General features: G+C 39.2%; 1 protein-coding gene across 5 annotated transcripts in view; it reads left to right on the top strand.

Moving 5' to 3' along the window:
* Positions 1-22,626, top strand: part of LOC121871491 — a 75,231-nt gene that overhangs the window by 31,451 nt on the left and 21,154 nt on the right. For 3 of the 5 annotated variants that reach the window (XM_042373864.1, XM_042373866.1, XM_042373868.1), the window contains exons 2-8: positions 5,950-6,084; positions 10,909-11,079; positions 11,920-12,087; positions 12,861-13,109; positions 14,184-14,330; positions 19,836-19,946; positions 20,933-21,141. In XM_042373864.1, the coding sequence (XP_042229798.1) occupies positions 5,950-6,084; positions 10,909-11,079; positions 11,920-12,087; positions 12,861-13,109; positions 14,184-14,330; positions 19,836-19,946; positions 20,933-21,141 (1,190 nt within the window). The remainder of the gene's footprint in view (positions 1-5,949; positions 6,085-10,908; positions 11,080-11,919; positions 12,088-12,860; positions 13,110-14,183; positions 14,331-19,835; positions 19,947-20,932; positions 21,142-22,626) is intronic. The other 2 variants (XM_042373865.1, XM_042373867.1) reach the window with 2 other exon arrangements.

The raw sequence follows: 22,626 nt of genomic DNA, 5'->3' as shown, positions 1-22,626 counted from the left end.
GATGGTGGTGGGTATGTTGCATGAGACAGGGTGTGGCTGGTGGTGATGGTGTTAGTGTGGTATAAGAGATAGTGGTGGGGGGTGCTGGGGTGGCAGTAATGGCCCAAATGGGTGATGGCGATGGTGGTAATAGTAGTCACGGGGGTAATGGTGATGGTGACGAAGTGGTTATGGTGGTAGTGATGATGATGGTGGTACTTGTAGTAGTGGTAGTAGTAAATAAGGTGAGGCTGGAGGTCACGTTATAGATAAAAGTAGTAGTAGTAGTAGTAGTAGTAGTAGTAGGATGTAGGTGAAGGAAGGAAGTGCTCAATAAGTAATGATGCATAGAGGGGTGAGGGCACGGCGTGGTACCCACCCTGGTCGGAGGAGAGGGAGAGAGAGGGGAGGGGGGGAAAGAGAGGGGAAGAGTGGGGGGGGGGAAGTAAGACCACACCTGATGTTCTCTACGACCCCTCCCTCCCTTCTACCCCTCTCCCTCTCTCTCGTTGCTTGTGCTCCTGTCCCCATTATTATCCCATCGTTCCTCCCATTTTCATATTCCGTCTGAGAGGGCAAAGGAATAAATGTACTGTATGTTTATCGTCTTGTGTATCCATGCGTCGTGGAGGTGTCAACAACGAGAAACTCCGATTGTAATGGATTCCAAGCAGAACCTGTTGTGTGGATACGTACGGCACAGAACACCATCTCCCACGACATCAAGAATCAATATTTCCTGTTATTAATCTCCAGGAACCGGATTCTTAAAAAAAAAGCCTCACTTGATAAATAATTCTCGTACGTGAAAGATGTAAAGCCTTTTAAAATAACACCGAGACTCTCCTTCCTTAACAAGATGCGTTCATTTAACACTAGACAAAAATATTCCTTTTAACTGGTGGGAAGTTATTGTATTTTATTTCTACAGTGTTTCATACCTATTTATAATTTACTTATTATCTCTTATTACTCTCTCTCTCTCTCTCTTCATTTGTCTCTTCTTTGTTTCCTTTGTGTTGTCCACCCATCTCTTTCTACCTTTTTCCTTCCAACCATCTCTCTCTCTCTACTTCTCCTTCCGCTTAATCTCCCTCTCTCTCCCATCCCTCTTACCTCTTCTTCCCTCTCACTCTCTCTCCCCTCTTCTTCCTCCCCAGTCCTCCCTCTTTCTCTCCTTCTTCCCTCACTCTCTCCCCCTCATCCCCCCAACATTCAGTGGCTCAAGAAGGTCGCCACAAATATTTGATACGAGGCTGGCGTGCTGTGGTCGTCCGTAATTTGGTCGCCTGTGAACTATTTTTGTGGTTATACACTTGCACAGCCCGCATTCATATTTGTCTTACGGGGCTTCCTGTATATTAAGACCGTGTGTGTGTGTGTGTGTGTGTGTGTGTGTGTGTGTGTGTGTGTGTGTGTGTGTGTGTGTGTGTGTGTGTGTGTGTGTGTGTGTGTGTGTGTGTGTGTGTGTGTGTGTGTGTGTGTGTGTGTGTGTGTGTGTGTGTGTGTGTGTGTGTGTGTGTGTGTGTGTGTGTGTGTGTGTGTGTGTGTGTGTGTGTGTGTGTGTGTGTGTGTGTGTGTGTGTGTGTGTGTGTGTGTGTGTGTGTGTGTGTGTGTGTGTGTGTGTGTGTGTGTGTGTGTGTGTGTGTGTGTGTGTGTGTGTGTGTGTGTGTGTGTGTGTGTGTGTGTGTGTGTGTGTGTGTGTGTGTGTGTGTGTGTGTGTGTGTGTGTGTGTGTGTGTGTGTGTGTGTGTGTGTGTGTGTGTGTGTGTGTGTGTGTGTGTGTGTGTGTGTGTGTGTGTGTGTGTGTGTGTGTGTGTGTGTGTGTGTGTGTGTGTGTGTGTGTGTGTGTGTGTGTGTGTGTGTGTGTGTGTGTGTGTGTGTGTGTGTGTGTGTGTGTGTGTGTGTGTGTGTGTGTGTGTGTGTGTGTGTGTGTGTGTGTGTGTGTGTGTGTGTGTGTGTGTGTGTGTGTGTGTGTGTGTGTGTGTGTGTGTGTGTGTGTGTGTGTGTGTGTGTGTGTGTGTGTGTGTGTGTGTGTGTGTGTGTGTGTGTGTGTGTGTGTGTGTGTGTGTGTGTGTGTGTGTGTGTGTGTGTGTGTGTGTGTGTGTGTGTGTGTGTGTGTGTGTGTGTGTGTGTGTGTGTGTGTGTGTTAATGAGATGGTAGTAATGGTGGTTATGAAAGTAGTAGTAATAATGCTGTAGGTGGTGGTTGTAGAGGTCTTTTTCACAGTGGTGGTGGTGATGGTGTTGGTGGTATAGTGATGAAGGCATAATTAATAGCGATGATGATGGTGGCGAAGGTGGTAATGATTTTGGAGGCAATAACGATGATGGTGGTAGACGATGTTGTAGTGATAGTGGTGGCGGTAGAAGTGGTGTTAGTAGTTGTAGTGGTGCTAGTGTGATTGTGGTAGTAGTGGGGGTGGAGGAGGTAGTATTGTAGGTGGATGAGGTGGTAGTAGAGTTGGAGGAGGTGGTTGTAGAGGTGGAGGAGGTGGTTGTGGGAGGTGGAGGAGGTGGCAGGGGTGTAGGTGATGGAGTGCAGTGGTGCAGTGCAGGTGCAGGTGATGGAGGCAGTAGTGTGGTGAGTGATGGGTGGGTAGTGTAGGTGGGTAGGTGATGGTAGTGTAGGTGTAGGCAGTAGCAGGTGTAGGGTGGAGGATGTGGGAAGAGGTGGAGGAGAGGTGTGTGTGTAGGTGGGAGGAGGTGGTGTAGGTGTGTAGGTAGGGTGTAGGTGGGAGGAGGTGTAGTGGGTGATAGAGGTAGGGTGGGAGGAGGTAGTGTGTGTAGGGTGGGTGGGAGGAGGTGTGTGTGTGTGTGTAGGTGGAGGAGGTGGGTGGAGGAGTGTGGTGTGTAGGAGGAGGTGGTAGTGTAGGGAGAAGGTGGTAGGTAGGTGGGAGGAGGTGGCAGTGTGTAGGTGGGAGGAGGTAGTGTAGGAGGTAGTGTAGGTGAGGAGGTGTAGTGTAGGTGATGAGGAGGTGTAGGTGTAGGTGAGAAGGTGGTAGTGTAGGTGGAGGGAGAAGGTGGAGGTAGGTGGGAGGTGGAGAAGGTGGTGTGTAGGTGGAGGTGGTGATAGTGGGAGGTGGTGTAGGTGGAGGAGGTAGTAGGTGAGGAGGTGGTAGTGAAAGGAATGGAGGTGGTAGTGGAGGTGAGGAGGTAGTGTGTGGGAGTGGAGGATGTAGGTGGGGAGAAGGTGGTGAAAGGTAGGTGGAGGTGGAGAAGGTGGGAGGTGGGAGAAGGTGGTGTGTGTAGGGGAGGTGGGAGGGAGGTAGTGTGGGAGGAGGTGTGTGTAGGTGTAGGTGGGAGAAGGTGGGAGGAGGTGGTAGTGTGGTGGTGATAGGGAGGTGTGGAGGAGTGTGGGTAGTGTAGGTGGGAGAAGGTGGGTAGGGTGTGGAGAAGGTAGGGGAGGTAGAGTATAGGGAGGAGGAGGTGGTAGTGTAGGTGTAGGTGGAGGGGAGGGTGATAGGAGGTGGGAGAAGGTAGGGTGGAGGTGATGGTAAGTGTGGGAGAAGGTAGTGTAGGGAGGGAGGTAGTGTAGGTGGAGGTGGTGGGATAGTGGAGGTGAGTGTAGGTGGAGGAGGTGGTGTAGGTGGGAGGAGGTGGTAGGTGGAGGTGGGTGAGAGGTGGAGGTGGTGATAGTGGAGGTGGTAGTGTAGGTGGAGGTGGTGATAGTGGAGGTGGTAGTGTAGGTGGAGCAGCATACGTCACCCGCTCTCCGTACCGTCCTCTTTACACACACACTGCCTGCTGGCTGCTACCTCTTGTCTCCCTTACCCTGCCACACCTCACTAGGCTAACTACATTCTTACTGTGTATATATATATGTATATATATTTATATATATACATATATATATATATATATATATATATATATATATATATATATATATATATATATATATATATATATATATATATATATATATGAGAGAGAGAGAGATCCACAATGATCTTGGTACTGTTTAGCATTAATTTTATGACGGTAGTGTATTTAGTTATGCATGCTTTACCTGACCTGACTTGTGGATGTTTTTCCTGCGAGGGAAGCAATGTAAACACTAATAATTTTTTAGCTACCCTTGATTCTTTCTCTGAACAAGAACTCTTTTTTCCTCTCTTTTCTCTTTGTTCTCGTTTTTGTTTCTTTTTTCTCTCTTTGGAGACGTTTATAATAGTCAGTGGTCTGCCAAAAATCAGCCGTACTAACTTTACTTTCAATTTGTACGTGATTTTAGATATTTAAACAAATTTTTCACATTGGTTGGGTTGTTATGGATTTAATCAGGAACAAAGATTGAATTCAATGAAGCGTAATACTTTATGATGAAACTTTTTTGTGAATGAATGAAATGAATGAATGTTATTTACCTGCAAAACTGACAATAGAACAAAAATAGCAGTTATAATTTTTACCTACATAACAGAAGCACCAAAAAATATCATTAATACTTACATAACAGTAGAACAAACTTCACGCATTTAAATAATCTACATGATATTAAAACAGACATCAGCTTTTTGGTTATTTTTAGAATTTATAACATACAGATAAATATAACCTGGGTTCGGATTCTTCAATGGTCGTACATTAAACTATTCTCGTAAATGGAGATGTGAGAGCTTATCAAACTGGCTGACTAAGACTAGAGCATAAGATAGGTTGTGTAAACGTCTTATAGCCACTGTGGTGCATTGCTTCACCTAGTGCAGTACATGGGAGATCCCCACTCATCACAAACAAAATGTAAAACCATGAGTAGGCCAATGATTCCACATATGTGCCAGTGAAATTCAGTATCTGATAAGTTTAAGTACCACAACCATATTCTCATAGGACTCTTTTTAGATGAACTGAGTGAGCCATTGGTATGCTAGGTAATTTATTTCCTTTTTTAAGAACAGCTTTCAAATCAGTATTGAAGTGGTCAATAAAAAAAAGACAGTACAGTGCTCAGATGGATGAGCCTTATGATCTAGTGCATCTAAAAACACCATCAAACCACAGCAGTGTGGTAATACACGGACCTGCTCTACCTTGAATAATTTATGAAAAACTCTTTATGTTTTCTGAAGAGAGAAATATGAGCATGGTGCAGGAGATTCCACTTCTGCAATTTTGAACTTCACAATTTTGTGTTTTGCTTAGAGCTCATGATCCCTGACTGAAAACTCGATGTGATATAGCAAAAATAAGGGTAGATTTGTAATCGGTTTCTTCAGTTGCAGTAGTGAGAAACATCGAATATGATTCATGAACCAAAAACCTCGTTGAGCAGTCTATTGATGCTACAGCAGCTGCATCAATTTTTATATTTTACCTTATCATCCTCTTCTCCACTTGCCAGCAGCTTACTAGTCAGTCGTGGATAGGTCATTACTCTGTTACACAATGTTGGCAAACATATACTGTGCTCTTTACCATACACCTGAACATATGTCATTGTTGGTACTCTCAAGATATACTAACCATGTTGATACAATATATGCATTATAGTTTTAATTTGTAAAAATAATTTTTATAAATACTGTACATAGTTTAGGAAAGGAGTACTCCTTATCTAACTACTTATTAGACACGTCACAATAGGAAATAGAAACTTTCGAATTTGGAATACTACATTGAAAAAGTTCACCCTAAAGTAATCAATTGACATAGACAACAGGCAAAAAAAGGTGAAATGGCAGCATCTCGACAGCTGATTTGTTAACCAATGAGAAAGTAGTTGAGGTCAAAGCAAAACATTCTTTGTCTAATGTGCTATCTACATATTAATTGTAACTGTTTTCTACAAATATGACAACAGGGACAAGTTTAGGTCATTGCATACTAAGAGATAGCTTTGCAGTTCTTCCATTTTATGAGAATAGCAGTGTACTTTACATTACATATTTTACAATGGTGCAATACCTCAAAAGTGCTGCCTACTAATATTCCATCACATTTTATTTCAATTTCTTTGATGTTTCAGCCAAGGCGGGGCCTGGCGACCCCTGCGAGGATCTCTGTGGCCCGGGAACCCATACCATCTGCGACAACAAGACCAAGACCTGCAAGTGCGACAAACACCATCCCGTCGCCATTGACAACAAATTCTGCGTCAAACGTGAGCTCAGTCAGATATAATCATAAGTTGTCAACTTCCACCTGTGGGGGGAGGTTGTGGAGTTGGGAGTCAACTCACTGTTCCCAAATGCAGACACATATTCCTCAGGTCCCGCAGTTGTACTTGCCTCCTCTAATCATCCTTTGCATATAACTTACCAGACTCCTTCCTGTCTTTCCTTGATTCCTCTCTCTTCTGCTTCATGTTCATCAGTAGTTTATTGCATGTCTCCCTTTGCTTTGCTGTGCAATCTGGACTAATGAAAGTGTTCTGAAAAGCTAAGTTATGACTGCTAAGTTTTGCCTGTTGAATGATAATTTTCCTTGTACAGTACAGTATGGTCGGGATATATCGCAACTTTTTATAAAGATTTTTTTATATCGCAGCTACCAAAATTATCGACATTTTTCACTAGGGTATACAGTATAGCGAAAAATTTATTTATTTCGCAGGGGAAATCGGGCAGGAAATATTTCAAATGTACCGCCATGGCAAACAAATGCGTTATTTGCTCAGCAGAGGCACCACCATGGCTGCTCACCCATGCATTCACGCTCGCCCACTCAGTCTTTCTGAGCGAGTGACGAGTAAGCAGCCGACTCTGCTGCAGATTACGACTTCTAAGGTGAGTGTAAATGGGTTGCTAGTGACGTGAAAAGTGAAGTGAAGAGAGTGGAAAGCTTAATGGAAAAGATTTAATGCTGTAACTAATATTTTTGGTTTGTTCGTTTATGTATGTGTGGAATTATAAAGTGAGAGTGGCAGCTGCCGAGTCTGGTGTTCCCGGGATGGTGTCTCAGCTGCCGAGTCTGGTGTTCCCGGGATGGTGTCTCAGCTGCCGAGTCTGGTGTTCCCGGGATGGTGTCTCAGCTGCCGAGTCTGGTGTTCCCGGGATGGTGTCTCAGCTGCCGAGTCTGGTGTTCCCGGGATGGTGTCTCAGCTGCTGAATCTGGTGTTCTTTGATATTGAAACACCCTGTTGTTCCAGAGTCTAGTGTTCATTGGTGCTTCAGTTAGTAAGAAAATAAACTCGTTAAGTCAAGTTTAGTCACTTTTATTGGCCTCCAGAACCTAACCCTATTTCCCCATTGATTACATGTAATTATATATTGCGATTTAGTATATAGTGAACATCGTTGAACCCTATCTCGCGATACATCCCGACCCTACTGTACAAAATTTTTTATTGTTTATAATTCTGGAGGGACACAAGTGTTTCTACTGATTCTCCCCTTTATTTGGGACAGCTGTTATGTACAATCTGTCTTCATAAATGCAAAAAAAAAATTAATCATGTCAAGTGTTTTCCCATTTTCAGTCTTGTCTCCTGACTCTCAGGGACTCGGCACACAATTTTACTGTTCTTGCATTTGGACAATCCTTAAGTTCCTCTGTCCCTGTGTCAGTATTGTACCTGTACTGGTCTATATCTTCACCAGATTCTCCTGAAGGTCACCTAACTGTTGCATGACTTCCTCTGATATTGATGAATTCTGTGAGCATGTTGTGTCAGAGTTCTTGTAAAAAAGTAATTTGGGCATTCACAGCTTTTTATGTAACCTATGTAAGCATGAAAAATTACCATAAAATGGTCACTCTTGTGGTGAGATTTCTGTTACTAGCGTTGTCATTTGCTGTAAATTATAACCGAATAATCAATTTTGTTTGATAGAGTGTAGCTGCAACATATTTGACTACAGTGGAAAAATTTATACCCCATATCATGAAATACACTGAGAAATGAAAGGCTCAACAATCAAAAGAAAAAGAGTATATTGCACTTAGTGACACACAAATCAGGTAAGGGTTAGGTGGGGATAAGGATTGACCTTATTTACTTAATGGCCACCCACTAGAGGCAGCCATACTAAGGAAAAGAAACCAGTGGCATGTGTAAGATCCCTCCAGTGTTCTTTTTTTTTATCCTCTTCACCACTGACCAGCTCGTTAGCCGCTTGGGCGATCGGTCACGTCTCTGTTATGCACTGTTGGCAAGTACTGGGCATGCACCGACTCCTGAATGTACTTGAACCCGCTCCAGTGTTGGTCAAGTCTTGTCTTGAAAGAGTTCATACTCGGTGCCGTCGCAACACTTTCTGGTAGATTGTTACAAGAGTTCACAACTCTCACTCCGGAAAAGGTTGCCCTCACAGTTTTCTGGACTTGCGGCTTCTTTAATCTTGAGCTGTGACCCCTTGTGGGGCGAGCGTCCGCCAGCTCCAACTAAGGACACTCGACTGAGTAGTGCCCCTTGAGATGCTTATACACCTCAATTAGGTCACCCCTTGCCCGTCTGTAGTATAAGCTAGGCAAGTTCAGGTGCTCCAATCTCTCAGGGTAGCTGAGGTGCCGAAGGACAGGCACCAGTCTGGTGGCCCTCCTTTGAACATTTTCAACCAACTGACAGTCCCTAGTATATCTCGGGGACCAGACGGGGTGACAGTACTCCAGATGGGGAAGCACTTCACTCTTGAAGATCGTTACGAGGGATGGACCGTCTAGATATCTGAACAACCCTCTTATAAGACCCAATAATTTATTTGCCCGATTTACCTTCTTCTCACAATGGCCCGAGAACTTCAGCTCATTGTCAACATACACACCTAGGTCCGTCTCACATTCAGTCTCAAATAGTGCAGTTTCTTCATCCCATTGGGACATGTGATACGCCTCCTTACCATTGGTAGAATCACTAATGTGTCATTTGGGGCTTTCTTCTTTCTGGGTTAATAGTATTACAATGCATTCAGTACAGGGGGTTACTTTAAGTTACAGCATGCACGATTTTAACATTATTTACAGTTAATTCACCTCTTGCCCTTACTGGTGGGAGGGCTGGACCATTTCTTTGACCAGACTACTTGGCTTCTTCTGAGTTTTAGTTGAACATTCCCATATTGTGGGTCCCTGCATAACTATTTCAGATTGTCTCTGAGATCTTTGCTATTTTTTTTTGTTGGCAAATTGTCAGGTCGGGGGTGGTGTACACATTGCTGTACTCCATAAAGTGCTTGAGGTTCTGTGCCTTCTTCAAAATATCCTTCCTGTGCTCGTGTTCAGGGATGGTGATCCTCATTTACTGGCCTGCACTGTACATTTATTAAGTTGGTAATCCTGGAGCAGATGACTAACACCAGAATGCATTGTTCGATTTCTACATTGATTGCTGGAGTTCTGTTATTTTTAGTCTTGTTCTCTGTCTAACTTAAATACATGTATATTGTTTTCATGATTCTCAACAGTCGTAATTAACTCCTTAACTTATTTACCTACTTATTTGCCTAATGGTCACCCACTAGAGGTGGTTTTCATACATTCTGTGCAAAGAATAATGGCATGCTTATTGTCATAACCTGAGATGCATTTAAGTGCTTTCACCCCTTTAATACAGGGATACCACCTTTAATTTAGTTGAGACTGAATGTGAGAAGGACCTAGGTGTGTATGTTGACAATGAGCTGAAGTTCTCGGGCCATTGCGAGAAGAAGGTAAATCAGGCAAATAAATTATAGGGTCTTATAAGAAGGTCGTTCAGATATCTAGAGGGTCCGTCCCTCGTAACGATCTTCAGGAGTGAAGTGCTTCCCCATCTGGAGTACTGTCACCCTATCTGGTCCCCGAGATATGCTAGGGTCTGTCAGTTGGTTGAAAATGTTCAAAGGAGGGCCACCAGACTGGTGCCTGCACTTCGGCACCTCAGCTACCATGAGAGATTGGAGCACCTGAACTTGCCTAGCTTATACTACAGACGGGCAAGGGCGGACCTAGTTGAGGTGTATAAGCATCTCAGGGGGCACTACTCAGTCGAGTGTCCTTAATTTGAGCTGGCGGACGCTCACCCCACAAGGGGTCACAGCTCAAGATTAAAGAAGCCGCAAGTCCAGAAAACTGTGAGGGCAACCTTTTTCGGAGTGAGAGTTGTGAACTCTTGTAACAATCTACCAGAGAGTGTTGTGGCGGCACCGAGTGTGAGCTCTTTCAAGACAAGACTTGACCAACACTGGAGCGGGTTCAGGTACATTCAGGAGCCGGTGCATGCCCAGTATTTGCCAACAGTGCATGACAGATACGTGACCAATCGCCCGGGCGGCGAGCAAGCCGATCTTTTGGTGAAGAAAATAAATGAAAAGGAAAAGTAATCAGAGACGTGACCAATCGCCCAAGCGGCTAATGAGCCAATCAGTGGCAAAGAGGATAAAAAAAAAATTGGCTATGACCAGATGATTTTATTTAGCACAGAGAGACCCCCATACACAAGGTGTTAAATCAATCCTCAGACAGTCTTAAACTTCCCTTGTGGTAATCTATCTTACAGCGTTGTCATGTAAGGACCTTGGATTTGTTGCCTGAAAGCTCATTGCAGGAACCACAGGTGCCTTGAGGAGTAGGGTTGGAAAGGTTATAACTAATAATTATGCATTTTCCCAAACATTCAATATCACCACTGTGTTCAACATGGAAAACTTCTTTAAAAATTTTTGCTATTCATGCTTAAATCTTATGCTGGTGTTTGCGGAATAATTACGTACCCAAGAAACTTCGGATGATTTGAAGATTAGTCACCCAGCTTATTTCACCTGATAATAATAGTAATAATATTTATTCAGTAAAATCATTGTAGTACAGGTTTACAGTTGGTTTGGAATGTACAGTATATAGGTAAACAATATAATTCTCAGTAAAACTTTTCAATATCCCTTGTGTATCCAGTTTAATTTTCAACCTCTCATGTACCACAGAAATGAAGGAATATTCTTTCGAGTACAGTACAGTACTTGGTTCAGGATAGGCCTACTCTAGGTAATTATTTCCTTTCATCCCACAGCTGTTCAACTTGGTAAACCCTGTGTGCATCATGACCAATGCCAGTTTCATGATGTGCACGCAATCTGCCGGGAGTATGCTATTAATTACACTGAATGTCAATGTCGCGAGAAATACGAAATTAAGGCCCTCCAGGGCCAGGGCTTCTCCCAGCCAAATCTCTGTTTTCCCGGTGAGTGTAGAATATTGCTGGTCAGTATATTCCAGTTTCAGGATTACATATCTTCCTGTGTAATTACTGGTGTATTATGTTTGCATATCCGTACAGTATACTGTATACAGTACATATATTTTTTTTCTCCTTAGATTTTTTGTGTATGTAAGTTTTACACAGTACTTATTCCCAAATGTTTCCTCTAGCTCAGTTAATGAGAGCCGAGCCTGAGCAGCAGGTGTATTGTGCATGCTTCAACTCATCTTACATTCATTTCTTTATTTTTCTGTAAGAAATGAGTCACTGAATATAAATTACAGTATCTCATTACTTTACTAATCACTCAGAAATTAATTATAATACTGTACTGTTAGTCAAAAGTTTAAGTGACATTTTATATAGATGAGTAATTACATGGCTACTGTATATACAGTACAGTATCTTGTAAATCAAGTCCATGCAATATAAAAATTGGGACATAATAATTATGTGCACTTCGTGTGGGAGGAGGGAAAGTTAGCTTTAAAACAAAATTTAGTTTAGCCCCAACCAAAACGAACTACAGTATCATTATTCTCTCCTAATACCCTATCATCAAAAAAATTTACTCCTTGTTCTAATTACTCCCTAAGTAGAGTTTTTATGGCACTCTTCTGTGTTACTCCAGATGCAATGCTTACAGAAATATATATACCGGTACTGTATATTTTTTAAGAATTATATAACTACCCTCTAAAAAATTTCACCATTATCAGTAGGCTATTCATTACTGTATTATATCTTATTTTATTAGTTTCTCTACTGACCTCTCTCTTCACTTTCCTTCCACTATGTAATGTTCCCTGTACCTTTCCTCAGATTTAGACTCCCTGAAGGCAGATGTTCCCACACTACTGGGTCTGGGTCTAGGCATGTCCGTGTTGTCCGCACTCATCTGTCTTGTGCTCAAGATTTTTGCCCGTGCCCGTTTTGTACGCCCACGTCGTTATGCAGATGCTCATATTAATCCACCCCTCACGGTCTCTGGTGAGTTGCAAGTGTTGTCCACATGCATCATCATTACTCCTACTTTTCTGCTGATCTAAATGTTCTTTTAAGGTACTTTTTTATCATCTGATGCACTCATATACCTATTTATTATTGATGTACTGTACATTCCATGCAGAGCAGACTTTGAAATACAACTGTGTTGTTGGAGCACTCGTTTGTAATTTTAATCAGTTTTGAATCCCCGAGTGAAATAAAATGTATTACATTGGGATATTGGTTGATATATATTGCAGTGTATCTCCTTCACTTTAGTACAGTATGCATAGTTTTATTGCAGAAATTATGCTCAGAGACTGAAGAAATGATTTTATACAATTTTATACCGTATTATTAGTTTTTTAGAGTTTTGGCTGAGGTAATCATAGAGGTGGTATTCTCTAAGGTTATTATTTTATTCTTTTTTATTTTTTATTTCCTTTATACTGTATTTGTATTATAATTTTTTTTGTACATGGCATAATTTTTACTTCTTCACAACATTGAATGAAGACACTTCCCACAAAATCTTTCACAGGACTGGGAAAAACGGTATGTAGAAATCTTAGATGGAACTGTTTTGCTGAGCTAAAAATTTCCTCAAAATTGTCACTGATAATATACATTACTGTACTAAATACCCAAAGAAGTGTAAACCTTTATTGGCATACTAGATTGATGCAACTTTAAGGTCACCTTCAGATCATCTACACCCTCACTGTACAATAACGAGTCGATGGTTGTGTGCCACAACAAGTAAAGTTGGGTCTCAGGTCAGCTAAGCCGGGAAGGTGAGCGTCGTGTGTGTACACACGCACATGGGCACAAAGTGTACGCCCGCCGCCAGAGTTACCCCCAGCGCCGTGCCTCCGCCCTAGTCCTGCAGCCCCCCCACTGCAGTTCCCCCCAGCAGAGGTCCTCCCTCCAACCCCTGAGGGTGATTCCTGAGCACCCTGGGTCGCCCCGAAGCATACCAGGCCGAGGGGTCAGATCTACACCCTCCCTCCAGCAAAATCCTCGCGGTACACATGCCCACCCGCCCGCATGCGTCTGCTGCTGCTGCTGCTGATGCTGCATTATGCCATGCTCTACCCAAATATATTTTGACACCAGAAGGCTATTTTTGGTCTTCTTAGATTTTCACATTTTCGATAATTTGCGGATTTTCGATCTCCTTCACGTTTTAAATGTTAGTCCCCCGACGTATGGTCTAACGTTTCCTTTTGACTTCTAGATTTTCCGTAATAATTAGTAATCCCATTGTTTTTCGGTAATGCTAGAGTAAAAGTTGAATGCATCAATATATTAATCCACTAGATTGTCTAGTCATCAATAGGTAGTTTGTACGTTTGAAATATTATAGTAAAGGGTTTCGAAGAGCTAATTAAAGGAGATTTAGGTTTAGCAGCAATTCTTAGTAAATAAATCACCTGTATCGTTGCTGTAGCACCATTTTTAGAGCTATTATTATAGAGTATAAAAAGAGACCCATATGTAGCTCCCTTGTGTAAATAATACTATTGCTTGAAGTACAAAGTTTAAATCACTTAGTTGTACTTTTTAGAGTATATGAGGGCACGTTAGTAATTATTAAATAGCTTCCTTCTCACCCTAAAGGTTTAATAGTAATTGTTCACAAAATACTCACATTAAATCTTCTTGTGAGTACTTTTCCCTTCACTGAATGGAAAGATTTTATTTGGCTTATATCTTTCACTGAAACCACACACTAACAGTTTAATAAAGTAAACTAGATTGGGACTTAAAGGAAAACTTGAAAGTTTAATAATTTTGTCAGTGTGAAAGTTTTATTCCAAATTATCGTGGAAGTGTTCAATTTTGTTAAGTGCTTTACACTATATATCTCAGCCAGCCTTAATAACTTTTTATCACAAATTCTGCAGAATTTACCTATCAACAAATAATTTTCAACTGTAATTTTTTGCTATTTTCTCATCACTCATTTGCTTGGTATTTTGCATCACTCATTGTTTTATCTGATCATATTATTGATGGCATAAAGTAGTTAGGGAAGAATCCTGATTCTTATTATATTGCAATTTTTTTGAAAATTTTTATGACTATCTCTCCACCAGAAACATATGCTGCCTTTGCCTTGGCTGCTAATGCATCCACCAGCAGCAGTCCAGCACGGGGCAGAACCCACTCACTGCGATCTTCAACTAAATCTGCATCCTCCTCCAGAAGACCCTCTTATAGCTCCCTCCAAGCCCTACGTCCAGGTCAGTGACCATTCATACAACTTTGATTTTATAAGCCTTGAAATACCTGCCTTTGAATGAAAAAGGAAAATTCAACTTTAAGAAGATTTATTACTGAAATCATTAATATTTAGGTTAACACATGTGATATGGAAATTTTTATATGTAGATGTGAATATTTTACATAGTACTATGTGTGAGAATCAGAAAAGTGGAGGATTGAAGCATGAAATCCCATTCCATATCTAAGGGGGAGAGACAAAGGACTGGTGAAATTCCACCATTTAGATCACTCAGTGGTTGAACTCACCATTGACACTGTAGTAGCAGCTTACACTGTCCTGGATCAATGTAACTACAGCAAAACAGCTCATTGCCCATCAAGCCAGGGTCAAATGAGTAATTCAGACTTACAGCCCAGTGGTTACTTTGAAAACTAGTGAACTTCAGGTTTCAGTAGGATGAATCCTACTGGTTGGTTCACTTGCATCCAAACTTACATTTTCTTGGTGGTTAGGAATCCCACCAAGGAAAGGACGAGGTTCCGGACAAGGTCATTCATCTCTTTTACTTCATACTGTATGGGTACTTCAATATTTATGGCTTGTAGGTTATGAGAAAGTGACTTGTGATTCCAAACCAGTAATATATGAAATAAAATTAAATATTTTGTGCAATGAATTAAACTAAAGTGTAGCATTTTGGGTTGGAAGTACAGTACATACAGTACTTTAAAAAAAGACAAACATTAAAGTAAAGTACAGTACTACTCTGCCACACATTTGAAGATTACTCAGTCAGCATTCTTGAAAAGAAGACCTTGCAGAGGACCAAGCTCCTTGTTCTAGGATAGATTTCATAGACATTCCTCTCCAAAAGGTCACATCTGTCAAATGTTCCAGTAAGGTATAGAAAGTTCAGAAGAACAAATAAAGGGGAAAAATGTTAGTAAGAATAAAACTTACAAAATATATGAATTTTGCAACAGTGACTAGAATATGCAGTTGGTCTTTAATTTTCATGTTTTTTTTTTAAATACTAAAGATCTGTGGGAAAAACGCTTCAGGTTGCAGGCTCGTTCATCTGATAAGTTGACACAGTACAGTGCAGTGCAGTGCAGTACAGTACAGTACAGTACAGTGCATTAAACAAAGAATGATATTTAAATTTGCTACTCAGCTTTAATGTTGATAAACTTTGTTATGATGATAATTGTAACAGCGGATCTCTCCCGTTGGGCGACAGAAAGTACATGTACAGCAACCAACTTTATTCTTGTGGTAATGTCGTATACACCTGTGACAAGTACACAAAAAACACATAAATAATCCTCAAACATATCTTCACTATTTGTTAGTTATACAGAAATAACAGGCATAGAATTAGGTACAGATATAATTCATGAAGAAGAAACACGTGGACAACAACAGGACGACTTAACAACAAGGCCTATAGGAGCGTGACATTACACTGATATGTGTATTAAGACAGCGCCTCAGTGGCAATATAATCACAATAATATTTCACACATTTATGTTCAAGCTTGATGAGGCTATCGAATGTCTATAGTCAATGAAACAATGTCTATTCACGTATGATCTCTTATCCCTCAAAGTAGATCCCACTATGTACGCTGATGTCCAGCTTATAATTCCTGCCTTCTCCCAGTGTAGCTATGCCACCCATGGTGCCATGCACTTGTGCCATGGGGGTGGGAGTCAATTTAGAATTTTATCAGCATTTAATACATGCTACACCCTGGCTGTAATGCTCTCTAAAGGGGGACGCGGACATTAAACTATGTGAGGAGCCGGCTGAGGCGATGTTGCCAAGCATTGTTCCCAAGTTTTTGCAGCCAATCCCATGTCAAACTAATACATAGCACCTGTTAGCTGGCAACACTCTAGTGAGCATGAGCTGAAGCTGCTCTAGGCCCTTTTGATGTACAGTAACTTTGTCCAAAGCCTATTCAGTTGCCATCTGCTACCCAAAGTCAAATGTTAGTAAGAATGTGTCCTCATCCTCTTATCTAGTTATGTGTGTAGATTTTCTAGTTTTCTTTACCTAGTTTAATTTGGTGTCATGGGTAACCATTTTCCTAAGATTGACATAGGTATGGCGCTTCCTGGAACTCACGGTTGATATGATCATATATCAAATGCAGTTTAGCTATTTCTGGGTCAAGTCAGTAAGAATAACTACCTAGGCCCGCATTGAGCAGAGGGTTTGTAGAGTTAGTTCCTGTGACTTTAATATTGTGTATATGTAGCAAATCATTGAATAGTATTATGAGATTGATGAAACTGTACCAAAATGATGAAATATCTGCTTCACTTAAAGGAAGTGACCGTACCCATTTTTCTCTTAAGAATTTTCAGTGTAAACAACTGAAATACCAGACTGGGAATGCCCACCCCAGACACTAGTGCAGTATCAGGTATTCACAAGGATCATAGCATACAGAATGTTTAAGAATTACACAATGAACAAAGGCAGACAAAATGTGAAAAAAAACATGTATCCTCCAAGTTGATGTCTAATGGAGGTCTCTACAACTAGTAATATGGCAAGTAAGTTATAAACATCAAAGCATGGGATTTAATTTATGATTGATAGGGAATTCAGGTGAACTGGATCAGTAGGATTCATCCTTGTGAACCTAAATTCTAACTGGATTTTGAAGCATACATTGGTCTGGGAATTATAATTATTATAAACATTGGTTTAATCCTGATTCGAGGGTGAGGAGCTACTCTAAAGTACAATATGCTGTACTTACACTAATGCATAAGGACAGTGAAACCTGCTGCTGGACACTCCACCTTCTTGGGAAGCAAGCTTTTCCAGGAGATATTCTAGTTGGGAGTATCTCACAGGTTACTCATTGTTGATCTGAAGGTTCTAATAGGCTCGGTTAGTTCAGGTCTTGAAAGTAGTGTCATATTTCATGATTATCATAAGGCCTACCTGTTAATCATTCATGTATCAACTGCATATTTGCAATTAAATTACTGAAAGTATAACTTTTTTTAAATAGATATAAAGAAAGTATGAATATCCTTTTTAATGTAATTTCAGAATTTTTTTATAAATATTGACTGAATTAAAAATAAGATTTGTCAATTATTATTTCTTGGTAGATCTGGTATATACGAGTACAGTAGTACTTATTAATTTTGAAATGTCTTCATGAGAATATCCATCAGTGTTGAAATTCCTGGAATTTTCCAGAAAATTCAGAACAAATTTCAATTCTAGCTATCTGAGAGTTCCAGCTAAGAGGGATTCCAGCTATCGGAGATATTACTTTATATAATATATATAATATATATATATATATATATATATATATATATATATATATATATATATATATATATATATATATATATATATATATATATATATATATATATATATATATATATATATATATATATATACAGTGGTAACTCGGTTAACAAACACAATTCGTTCCAGAAGGTTGTTCGTTAACCGAAAATTTCGTTAACCGAAACCATTGTTTCAATGGGATTTTGGGTAATTGGTTCCAGCTCACTGAAAAGTACACTACATACAAAGTAAAAATAAATACAGTAAAGTACACTTACTTTGTGGTGTGTATGTAGAAGGCTCCTGGTTGATGATGATGATGATGATGATGGGAATTAGAAGTGGGGGTGGAGGAGAAGGGAGAAGAGAAGGAAGTGGGGGTGGAAGAGAAATCACCCCATGCTTCATGCCGTCATTTCACCCATAAAATTTTAAGTTCACTTGGTGTAATTAAGATTATTGTCTTTAAATTAACACTGCACTGCACTATATATTGTCAATATGTAAAATAAATTTCAGAATGACCAATAATTGTACTGTAAAAACGTAAAAATAGTTTATGTTCAAGAGAGTCTCAAGCAAGATGTTACCTCTACTGACCAGAGATACAAACTGACGCCTGTTTGGTGAGTTTAGTGGCTTTTTGGCACACTAAAAATAAGTTTCCTGTACTTCAATTATGTTAAATAACTGTTAAAATGACTAAAAAATTTAATATAAAACTTGGAAAATTATTGAATCGTACAACCTTCTTGATATTTACTCAAATGGGAACGAATTTAAGCCCTAGAACCGATTACTGTATTGGCGGACTAATATTCCAGCTGGTGAGCAAGTGAAAACATGTTGAGAGGAATTCGTAAGGAATTCGTTAACCAATTTTTTTTGTTAGCCGAATTGAATATTCTTATGGAAGGTAATTCGTTAACCGAGACATTCGTTAACCGAAGGACCACTGTTTGTATATATATATATATATATATATATATATATATATATATATATATATATATATATATATATATATATATATATATATATATATATATATATATATATATATATATATATATATATATATATATACACACACACACACACACACACACACACACACACACACACACACACACACACACACACTGGGGGTACCCCTACTTACGAACACCCGCTAATGCAAGGAGGGTTAAACTTGAAATTTACAGTACAGTATTTTATTTACCTGATTACTCATTTTTTACTTTCATTTGCTGTACAGCAGTTTGTCATTCTATTTCTTCTTTTGTCTTAAATTAACTGATTTTGGATGTATATAATGACTTAGGCTTTGATATAGTGGGATTTTAAACATTGTTCTGTAAGTACGGTATGCACATAGCATGTGTTCCAACTTATGTACAAATCCGACATAAGAACATCCTCAGGAATGGAACCCTTTTCAAGTGATTTTCCCACACCATACTCAAAATATGGAGAGATAAAAGATAATACATTACTCCTCTTACAGTTGGAAACTTATTGAAGTATACATAAGTTCAAGAATGAATGTGAAAGACTTTTAAAAGAGTTAGAGAATGTTGAGTGGCTATGACACAAATGGGGATAGTAGAGTTGAAATGTTAAGAAATATGGTAACTTTAAGAATGCATTAGATTGGTAGCCACAGATTCAAATGGAAGTATTTAAGGAGAGAAAAGTACATTTTTGTAATATGAGAATTTAATGATATCAATGGAGAACTATGAAGTATGCCAGTCATGTTATGAGACTGTGCATCAGTAGAAAACAACCCACCAATGAATAAGCTCAGTGAGCAGAACTATCATAGATATACAGTATATCCTGTACTGTTTAGGCTGTCTGGAATCCTTGATTCAATGTCTCACTGAACATGAATTAGCGATGGAAAATAGTTTATAGAGAAGTAAATTGATAAAAATAACATACGTACTGTATTTGTTATCACTATTGCACTTCACTATTCTTCCTTCAATTTATTTTTTATTTTATTCAGATCCCTCTATGTACAGTAATTGTCTTCTTTATTCTGTGTTAGCTCACTTTTAACCATTCCAAATCATCAGTGTCAGTTATCTTTCCACTTCTGTTTACAAGATGTCACTTATTATATCCTTCATCTTCTACTAATTCTCTTCATCTCTGTTGACCTGACTACATCATGTCCTTCCACAGGCACCAGGCGGTCTTCGCAAGCATCGCTACGACTGGTCGTTGGGGAAGGTCGTGGAGAACCGATTGGATACTACGTGTGCATTAGGGACCCCGCCTCCGTTCATTCTAGAGGTCTGCTTTAGATATCCCTCCAAAGCTTTGATCTCCCCATAACTCAAATATTTTAGAGTCATTGGATGTCCATTCCATTACCATATCACTGTATAAAGTTAAATTAAACATATACTCTAATGGTATTTTACTTAACAATAATTTCTATTATTGTGCATTATGAATAAGTTTTGAATGCAAAAATAAAAAATGGAATGTTTTTGTTGGCAACTAAAGCATTTCAGAACACAGCATTTATATTGTATATTGCAGTGATATGCTGATTAATGGAATGGATTTTCTATTGCAGACCTCTAGTTCATTCAGGTTAACATATATACTTTATACACTATATCTCACATTTCCTTTGAGTCTCCATGGCTGAATTTAGTCCCCACTGTTTCTGTAGCACATTTAGCTATGCAGTAGATAGTGTAGAAGCTCACCTTTCCCTGCCTCTTTTTTGTAGCAATTTAATTAGTGCAAAAATAAGCAGTTGTTCAACAAAATACAAATATGAAATATATTTTATAATTGATACTGTAAAATTTATCAGGAAACTTTAAAATCTTTGTAGTTACTAAGTAGGCTTCTGGTACATTTATTCTTTAGATAGCTTTTTGTAATTGCAATGGCTTTTTGAAGCACCTCATGATTAACACCCTACATAAGGTTGAACTGTTCACTTTTCCCTTACCTGGATTTATAGCATAACTTCCCAATACAGTATAAATTTCCTTTAGCCTTTGATATTTTCTACCTACTTTCTATAAAGTAGATTTAGAATAGTTACAGTGAATACTTAATAGACTTAAAAGTCAGACCCTTTATTATTTCACAATGTTTCAGTACAGTAATTTCATGATTACGTTTACCTTACAGATGCAAGGAATTCAGTGAAAATGCAGTCGAGACGGACATCAGTGTACAGTGCTTTCGTGTGACTGTGCCAATTATGTTTAGTTCTTTTGATTTATTTGATCTTTCCATATTTATTTATTCATCAGGAGGCTCCAGACGACCTTCTCAAGCTTCTGTGGCATCAAGCTCTGGTGATCTTCGTGAGGGCCGTGTTCATCATTACCTGTACATGAGGGCACCAAATTATTCCCTTACCTCAGAGACCAACACCACAACCACCGGCACCTCAGATTCTTCTCCACGAACCCCCAAGAGCACAGAACAACTTTTGGCAGTTTATCATTCTGTTCCTGAGGTAATATATAGAATTCTGAACCTTTTGTATATTGTAATGGCATAGGTTTAGAGATTTTTGAGATTAATATAAGCTGACACTCATGGAACTTGGCTAAGTATGAAAAAGAAAAAATAATGTCTCTTCTTAAGTACTTTATGAAATTAGAAATGTTTTGTGATTTATTTACTTCATTTTATAACTGAACAGTAAAGCTACAGTTTCACTAGAATTTCTTAAACATTACAGAGAATAGTAGAAAAAATAATAAGAAATCAGTGAGTCAATTTGTGATGGAGTAAGACAACAGTACAACAGTGCTGTACTGTATATGAAATACAAATGAAATAATAGCTTTGATGTTCAGTTTAAATTTTTGGTACTCATTACTGGGTAATTAGAGTATATTTTGAATTAGATAATCCTGTACTTTAGAATAATTCATTGCACAGCAACATTACTGTACTGTACTTTTAAATTTATTTAAAAAAAATTAGTCTATACTGTATAGTAGTATCATGGAAGGCTCAGCCATCGTCATCATCTTTTCTAACAATGTTTAGAAACAAGAGGAGATGAGTAATTATAAATCACAAGAAAAATAACTTTATTTTAAATACTCATGGCATTACAGAAAACTAATGAACTTAAAAAGAAAATTGAAGTAAAGAAAAAACGTTTACTCTCTTCCCTTAAGCCCTTCTATATGACTAACATTTCCCTTCATCTCTCTATACTGTTACAGTTAAAACTGATCATATCACGTGCATGGATTACATAAGTAAATGAAGCTTTGTGCAAATAAGAATAATTGTATTATCCATTTGGTCATGTTTTTGCTACCTTCTTGTTTTATTTTTGATCATTGGAAGTTCTCATTACTTAAGCGAGAAGGTTTTTTGAAAAGCTGGTTTTGCCTTGCTGAATTGTTAATTTAAATAAGATTTTTTTTGTAACATTTGTAGATTGAATTTGAATTTCAAGTGGCATTTCATAGTAAAATATTTATGTATACGCTATCTTAATTTTTTTCTTGTGTGACTTGCAGGTTGTTGTGAGTGGACTGTGAGATCCATACCACTAAACTCTCTGTGCCCTTTAGAGAGAGAGAACTTGTATTTTAATGACAGTTTATACTACTCAGGCAAACAAAACCAGATGATATATTTACTAAAAGTAACACTGCTCACTGAGTTGATTCAGGATTGAAATTATTCTATTCGAACCAATAGCCTATTAAGTCTCCTGTGAGGATTCAGGTACACCAATTCAAATAGTGAGACTATACTTCATTAGCTGGTGTGCTTCACACCTCCAGCCATTAAAGGAAGATCAAGTTCCTACCCCCTTTGTTACCCGCCATCTTGTAGACAGTCAAACATTCTTGTCAGTCTCCATGGAGTACAGCAACTTCTGTACTGGAGAATGAGTGTTATGGGTGCATTCTGTTTTTTGTGGTATTCTTTAGTCTGGCACCTGCCACATGTTTATCATATCATAGTTGCC

This window comes from Homarus americanus, unplaced genomic scaffold (assembly GCF_018991925.1).
Source record: "Homarus americanus isolate GMGI-L3 unplaced genomic scaffold, GMGI_Hamer_2.0 scaffold45698, whole genome shotgun sequence".
Taxonomy (NCBI): Eukaryota; Metazoa; Arthropoda; class Malacostraca; order Decapoda; family Nephropidae; genus Homarus; species Homarus americanus.
The sequence above is the reverse complement of the archived record's forward strand: the minus strand, read 5'-3'. Positions and strand labels throughout refer to the sequence as shown.